This window comes from Patagioenas fasciata, chromosome 3, assembly GCF_037038585.1.
Source record: "Patagioenas fasciata isolate bPatFas1 chromosome 3, bPatFas1.hap1, whole genome shotgun sequence".
NCBI classification, from domain to species: domain Eukaryota; kingdom Metazoa; phylum Chordata; class Aves; order Columbiformes; family Columbidae; genus Patagioenas; species Patagioenas fasciata.
In genome coordinates, this window is record NC_092522.1 from 45,122,400 (window position 1) to 45,130,467 (window position 8,068).

At 40.0% G+C, this 8,068-nt stretch overlaps 1 protein-coding gene across 2 annotated transcripts in view; it reads right to left on the reverse strand.

Moving 5' to 3' along the window:
- FMN2 (formin 2) overlaps positions 1 to 7,667 on the reverse strand; it is a 158,520-nt gene extending 150,853 nt beyond the window's left edge. The window contains exon 1 of one of the 2 annotated variants that reach the window (XR_011738305.1): positions 5,723 to 7,667. Coding sequence is in view for 1 of the 2 variants with exons in the window: in XM_065835906.2 (XP_065691978.2) it covers positions 5,723 to 7,664 (1,942 nt within the window). In the remaining variant the exon portion in view is untranslated. The remainder of the gene's footprint in view (positions 1 to 5,722) is intronic. The other variant, XM_065835906.2, reaches the window with a different exon arrangement.
- Positions 7,668 to 8,068: the final 401 nt, after the last annotated feature.

The following is an 8,068-nucleotide window of genomic DNA, read 5'->3' on the forward strand; positions in this document are numbered from 1 at the left end:
ATTTGTGACTAGGCTTACCTGCCACTACTGACTTGCATATGTCAAGACACAAAAATATTAAATTCTCAAGCATTTTTGCACTTCTTCTGTATTTACACATTTCCATTTAATTTTATGTATATTAGGATTTACTTTTATAATGGTGATGTTGTTCACACACAATCTCACAACCACTCCTTCTTACTGCTGCAAAACTGCCGACTGACTTAATGGATTCTACCATCTATGCATCTACAGATGAAAGAAGTCATGTTATGTATTTATCTAAGAATAAATCAAGGTTCTTCATCAGAAAACATGCAATTCATGGTCAGAAAGACTAGCTATTTCCGTAAATGTGAAAGAATCTTACTATGGACAGCAGTAATATGTAAATAAAACTAGGAATATTCATTTGGTACTCAAGGTAACACCGACCATCTCCTTGTCTCTAACTTCCTTTAAATGAACTGCAATGTAGGAATGCAGGAAGTTGTTGCTGCTTAAAGCAAATCAGTGTGACACAGCTCCTGAATACACTTTGCTGCCTTTTCTAAAGCACTTAATGAAATGCAACTGGCCTTGTATTATCACATGAAGAAGCAGGAATGATGTGACATAATGTAAAGTCCTCACATCATCCCATCGCCTTCCTTTCACAAATTCTCACTGTTTCTGCCCTATTCCCCTTTTATCAGTTCACCTCATGCCCCAAAAAGACAAATTCTATGCATAAAATTTTCCAGAAACTGTTGTATGCCACCTGGCCTCTACAGAACTATGCTTTGAAATGCACCTAAAAATAATCAAAGTCACAGTGACAGAAACACCTACGCACTTTGTCACCACTACTCCTTATGTAAGTTTGAATTTTGGCAGGAGTAGTTTATAAAGAATACACTTGGTCATATTCTGAGCTTGGTTAAACTACACCACAAACAAGATGCCTTGGCTAACTAGTATTTTTGCATTTCCTATCACCATGATTCACATTAGGACTTGATTTATCAACGCAGGTGGCCTAAAATACTCCTAGAGATGTTTTTGAATTCCAAGTTTATTTTTCTTTAGACACCATAGTGTGGAGAAAAAGGTGAGGCCTGCTTCAAGAAACAGAGCTTTTTCTGCAGTTTTTCTGTACAGTTTAAAGAAAAAAAGAAAAAATGCACAAATCACCCCACCCAAGCTATTAAATAATTTTTAAAAGTTTAAAAAACGATAAAGCACAATTTAGTCCAATAAATACATTCAGATCTAAATCCCATATAACTATTCCCACTGGAATAATCCACTGCTCTTTTAACAGAAATGAAATCACTGAAGCACACAACGTCCTTTAATGACCAGTTCTGGCCTGATCCCATGTGTGATGGTTATTATAGTGCTACTATGTCTCAGATCGAAGCAGAGCTGCATGGGCCTCCAGCTATGAACTGCCCCTTTCCCTTTCCCCCTTTGCTCCCCAAAAGTCATCAGCAGGCACCCACGATGACACATTTCTAGTCCAGACAAGAATCAGGCTGCCAGTCAGACCTCAGAACAGAACTGCTGCTCAGAAAGAAGTTGCCAGAGAGATACAACCACTTAGTCCCATGACCAAAACCTGCTGCTCCCAGTGAAGTTCTAGATAAAGATCAAAGCATTAATCATGAGACCCCATCAAAACAGCCCTGTGGCAGCACTGCATTCCAGCGATATTGCTCATGTTGCTCCCATTCCCCTATTGCAGTGCTGGCACAGCAACATTAAAGCAATTTATCAGCACTCAGCAGTCTTTCAATAACAGCAGCCCATTTTCAAACACAGTTTACTGTAGTTGGAGTGCAGTATTGCAGCCCTTTTTTTCTTCCTCCACCTCTCTCCAGGTTCGGGTTTACTAGGCAAAAAGAGTGGGGTCTTTCCCTTCACATGCTTACTAGCAACACCCAGCGTAGTGTGTGATCCCATATCACATGAAGGGTGGCTGTTGCCAGCTCCCTTAGTTAGAGGAGGTTGCACAACCCCACCACCTGATAGAAGAAATATTTGTATTATTGTTAGCAAAAATCAGTGAAACAGTTAACCACAAGTAGGCTCAAATAACAGTTGCATGATAAATAGTCTCCTCAGGATGCCAGCAGATACAAATCCATATTGTGTGCATCATCACATGAATCAGAACGAAAGCACTTGAAGTATTTCAAAAGACCTACTTTATGTCTCAGAAACAAAACGTTCATCCTGTCTTTTCCAAGTTTTCACATACTTATCTATACCAAGACCTTTGTTTATGCCTGCAGACACTGCGCTGGAACTGCAAGTGGGTGCAAATGACATTAGCACAGTGCAGAAGTGTGCTAAAGTGGCCTTTGTGAGAAGCAGGCCAGCACTTTGTGGAAATCAAAAAGTTGCCGTTAGCACGCAAGCAAGGGACTGACTGTTCTGGTTTACGGTAACCAGGACTTTTTGTTTGTCTCCTGTTTACAGCTAGAGCAGCATAAATATCAACCTCTGAAGAGAAATGTAACGATAAATAATCCATTCGAAAGAGATTCATGCAGCAAGTGTGTTACAGCCAGCCAACAGAGATTAGAAAGGGCACAGGTTTGTCTGGGTTGAATTTAATTACCATCTGGGGCAACTGATGGGACTTTTACATTCAGTTTATGTAACAGACACCCTCTGCTCCTCTGCAATCACTGCACTTCAAATTAATGCCAGGATAAACTCCTTTTTATTAAATCAATCTATTAGCTCTTCCGTTTCAGTTATGTTAACATTTGGAAACATCAGTTTCATTTTCCCACCAAGATACTCTTGTGATGTTAGTGCAAATCATTCATTGCCACGTACCAAAGCGAGAGAGCCGACCCTATTCATTCAAGTTCAGCTCTTTTCCTCCTGGGACCACTACATAAAAGCCATGGCTCCACTGTGCATCAGGTAATCTAGAACTTGTAATTACTGTCACTGCAATTTCAAATACAGCTGTCCTCACCATAAAAGAAATAGATCTGATGCCTGAACTAGAAAATCTCCATAAATTTGTCCACACCACATTCTTAGTTAATGCATCCAATCTGAAATACCATATTTTACTTATTTCTAATATAAAGAAAAATTAAAATATGCAAAGTCTCTAGCATTCCAGTTGTTGGTTTGCATCTACATTTTACATTAAGACAGTCTTGGTACAGTTCATATGGATCACTGTGAAAACCAAATGGCACACAGCCAAACCACAACATAGTGCAAAAGTAGGCCAGTCATCTGCAGAGAACCTGCTGTCATTAAAATCGATGATTAAATTATTGGGGAATATTTTACTTGATGCTAATTAGAAATGCAGACCAACACTGCAGTCCCTGCACAGCAAGATGGGATTTAATGCTCTAGGCAAGAAGCTGACTTTTTTTAAAAGACAGAAATGAGACACCATTAAGAATGTTATTTCTAAAATCCTGATTGTAATCCCTGAATTGATGCATCTGATGCACACAATTGAATACAACATTTTTCAAAACCAGTATTCAAATTAAAAGGAAATTATTTCTGTAACTGTTGCTGTGCAGACTGGTTTAAATAAAGAGGCTTTTCTGCTCTTACAGCAATGACAGCCAGTCTGTAGGAATACTAACATAGAGTTTAATTTTCCTTTTTCATGTACATTAGTTGTTATTTTTATATTCTTGATTATTTTCAGCTTGTAAATATATTTTTTAAAATAAGAATGATTAAAAAGAGAGAAAGTGTTATCACGTCACTTCCAGTTCCCTCATTTCAAGCTTTTCTGCATGAACTGAGAGGTATAATTGTCCTCTGCCTGTAAAGACAGCTGGTATGTACATGCAAATGAGGGTCACTCTAATTTCCATATGAGACAGAACTACTGTTGCATTGGACATTGGTCTCTTCACAATAAGTCTAAAGTGTTAGTCAGAAAGCCCAAAAAACCCAAAAATTATTAATGAGTAGGTCAAAACCTTGAGAAGAAATGTGAAAAAGGCTCTGTCCTGGAGAACAGGTATCTAAAAAGTAATTCCATGTTCCTTGAGTTTGCCACATAAAGTTTATTTCCATCATAGTACCACCAGAAAGAAGAAAGTCTAATTACTGATGGTGCCATTTAAAGCTTTGCTCTCCGAGTTGTTTATAAGCTGTCAGGTGTCAATTGCACATGATTTTTATATCCTATAAATCTGGAAGTAGTGATCACCTCAAATTGTAAAACTGAAATTAAATCTAAGAAAACAGATGGAAGGGATTTGAAAATTTTTGCTGTGCAAAAAAGCCACTAATTGTAGTTTCTGTTTCCAGACAGGTTCATTCATCAGTATTACTGTGACGTCAAGCAGAGCAGAATGTGCACAAAGAAAGCAATTATGAATGCAAACAATTACAAGTTATGTATTTTTTTAAGCCTACGGTATAAAACAAGATAGCCTTTTTATGATAAACAGTTGTTGATAGTTCAACTATTTTCTCACATGTGATTTTTAAATCTAGTCATTGTTCCCTTCATAAACCACGCTATTTTGTTAAGTTTTCATAGAAGCATGATAAAATTCTCACTGCATTTTTTGCAAATATGTCCAGTACATATATGGTTACTGTGCTCATGCATCTAAAACAGAATTCCATTCAAAACAAACCTGATTATAGATCCAACTGATTTAATCTTGTAACAGATACTTGTAGGGTATGTTCTCTGTATTCTCCTAGTTCTACAGTTTCCTTCAATGAAAAATAAATTGAATATAATGCTGAGTTTCTTCTGTATACATACCCCTCTTGTGGCAGAGGCCATCTCTATTTGTGAATACGTTAGCTCTATATAGAAACTTCAGATGGGGGGGGAAGAGAAAGGGAAAAAAAAAACCGAACCAAACACAAAACAAAACAAACAAAAAAAACCCCCACAAACAAACAAAAAAAAAACAAAACAAACCACCCAACAACTCAAAGTGCAGGAAAATATAACCATCTATTCACACTGTTTCATTTGTAAACTCTATATTCTTATGCCTTTGTGAGAGGGTGCATGCTGCCTAGCAGGCAAGGTAAAAGAACGCTTTTCTCAATGAGTCACCCTGTATAGCCTGAGCAGCAGCCTGCCACAGCTACCAAATCATACTATCCACAGTTTCTCTTCTCCATTTTATGCTGCCTTTTCAATTCATTAACTTTTTTTCTCCTCCTCTTTACCCTTCTGAAGAGGAAATTGGCTCCTTTCTGTAGTGCTGTCCATCTGTGCCTACATGGCTTTTCCCTTTTTGCACTAAGCAAATCCTCATCGTTGCCTCAGTCTAACACCAGGTGCAGCTCCCAAATATTTACAGTACATCAGAACAGCACCTAGCACAAGAAAACCCCAAACAAGATCTTAGTTACAGGAAGCTTTGCATCTGAAAGATCTATTTATGTGGAGAGCCAGTCCGCCTACAACAGTGCAGCTCTTAGCTTTTTCAACAAGAATAATTTAACGCATCCAGCCTTCTCCTAGAGGATTTAAACAAAGGAGAAAAGCAGAAAGAAAAACTTCAAAGAGTTACGCACTTCCTTTACTGGCAATACTGCCAGGCTGACACTGGGTAGAGACACTATGCTTGTTAATGAAATGTGACTAAGATCAGGCCTTTGATTTTGAAACTGTCAGCACAAGTAAAGACAATAGTACATGTAAAGGACTGAATTCAAGTATTTTAAAAAATCTCTGGGAGAAAAAAACAAAAACACCACACTGAACTTAATACATGTCACTCACCTGAAAAGACATTGGGAAACGTCTCTGCAGAAGCCTGCACCCCTGAGGACTTCCTTGAATGAGTCGAAGGCACTCTTTCCGTTTGAAACCTCTCTCTAAACTCCTTGTGCTCCAAGTAGCCTGCAGAGCCCACCTTCTGTGTTATCTCACATTTGTGATTAGATACCTCTTCTGTCCAGTCTGCAGAACGACTAAATAAACCTGTTAAACTAGCAGACCTCTGCTTCTTGATTGAGACTTTTTCTTTTTGGTGGAAGTACTCCTGCTTCCTTGTAAAAAGTGGGCTCTGGGATGGGGAGGGAGATGGTGAATGGTTGGGAGAACTCAGTTGCCTAGTTGTGGTTTTGATGTAACAAGGATTAATTAGATAGGGCTTGAAGCATCGGGAACCAAGGATCGGACTGCCTGCTGTCCCCTCAGAAGACAAAATGCCATTTTTCATTTCTGCGGATAAACCATTATGCAGGTCCTCTTGACTGGCTGACAGAGCATGTTTCTCTTCCTGAGTCTCAGCAGCATGATCATGGCCTGCATCTGAAATACCATCCTCTGCTACTGTATCCTGCAAATCAACAGCCTGCACTTCAACAATTTCAGTCTCAGCATCTGCTACCGAGGTTGGAAAAGGTCGTGTGGAGCTATGTGTCTGAGACCCATTTTCTACTGCAGTTCTATTTAAATCATCTTCTAGTTCCCCAGCTACAGCATCCACTCCAGAAACGAGCTGTTTCTGTTCATCAATCAGTAGATTACGTTCCTGTGTTTGAAATGAACCATTACCAGGAGAGCCTGTGCCATTTACCACTTCTTTCAGTTCACGTTCAGTTGCACAGGAGACGCAAATGCTTTCCGCAATTTCAGATATCGCTGGAAAAGCTGCTTCAGCGTCTGGGCTCCTCTCTTTGTCAGTGGTAGTTACTGAAAGAAACCGTTCAAAATCTAAGGGAGCTGCTTGCGAATTAACCATGTGTCGGCCCATTGTTTTGGTGACAAGGTCCTCAGTTCCAGTGTTAATTGCCCCCTGCTGCTGCTGCTGCAGTCTAATAGCTTGTTGGATATCAGAAAGCAAATCCTCTTGTTCTGTGGCTGAATGGAAACTGTATATATCCGTATCAGAGCCAGAGCTGGTCCTTTGTCCATCCTGCGTCTCTGCAGCAGCTGGGACAGTTTCATTTCGGATTTCAAAATGTTCCACATCTGTGTCTGAGAGACCCCCTTCATCTGCAGAGATGCTTATATCTGGAGTTTTGGCTACAGTTGAATAAGTACTGTCCAGCTCTCCAGCTTGCGAGGCCTGGCTTTCCAAAACATCCTCCCGTGAACTACTATTCCCGTCTTTAGCCTTAGACAGATTTTTTCTGATCCTCAGATTTGAAAACACGGAGGCCCTCGACTCCGACTTACCCTTCTTCTTACCGGATTCACTTCCTTTTGCATGCTTCCCCAGTCCCCTCCTGCTTCCCGATACCTTCTTTGTGCCATCTGTATCCTTGGGCCCAGAGGCATCCTCTCCTTCATGCACATCACCTGCATTTTTCTTCAGCTTCCCATCTTGATTCCCCATGATTTTTCTCTGTGCAAGACCTTCTGCAATCAAGCCATGCTCCCGGATTTCGTTCCTTCGGCCTGCCGGCAAGATCCCCTCTAGCGATCCAGGTTCGTTTTCAAGCAGTGGTGATGCAAGCGGAGCAAATGCTTGCTGTGCCTCTCTCCCATCTGCTAGAGCTGCCTTTTTGCATAATGTGCTGCTTGCGCTGGGCTCCGCTGGGACATGCTCAGTGCAGCACTGCGAGCTGCAGACAGCTCCTTCCAATGGCTGCTGCTTGCCCAGCCGCCCGCTCTCCAGGCTTCTGCTGCACTCCTGTTTCTGTAGGAAGGATTCCGTGAAAATCCTTTCCCTTACAAAAGTCACCTCTTTTTCCACGGTTTTTATTGCCTGCATTGCAAGCTCGGCTTGTCACCAAATCATTTATAATTTCAGGGCTTCAAGTTCCTTGAGGGGAAAAAAAAGAAGAAAAAGTTACAGCAAGGCACTTTAGTTAAGTTGTTCTGCAATTGTTAAAAATGAATAACCTAATAACCTCAGAAAGACAAGTATGATTATTTAATAGTTTATAAGGTGCTTAAGCATATGCTGCTTTGACACATTACACAGTACCTCTGGTGATTTACACATTTACTTTTTAAAGGCCACCAAAACACGATACATAGTTTTAAAAGGAGAGTCACTCTGAAAGTAGATAGAAGAAAGACAATAAAAAATTTGTTCCACAGTTTCAAAGAGTTGCACTTAAAATTTAATGTGTTGTGGTAGTTACATTATAAAAAACCTCCCACAATTTGTAT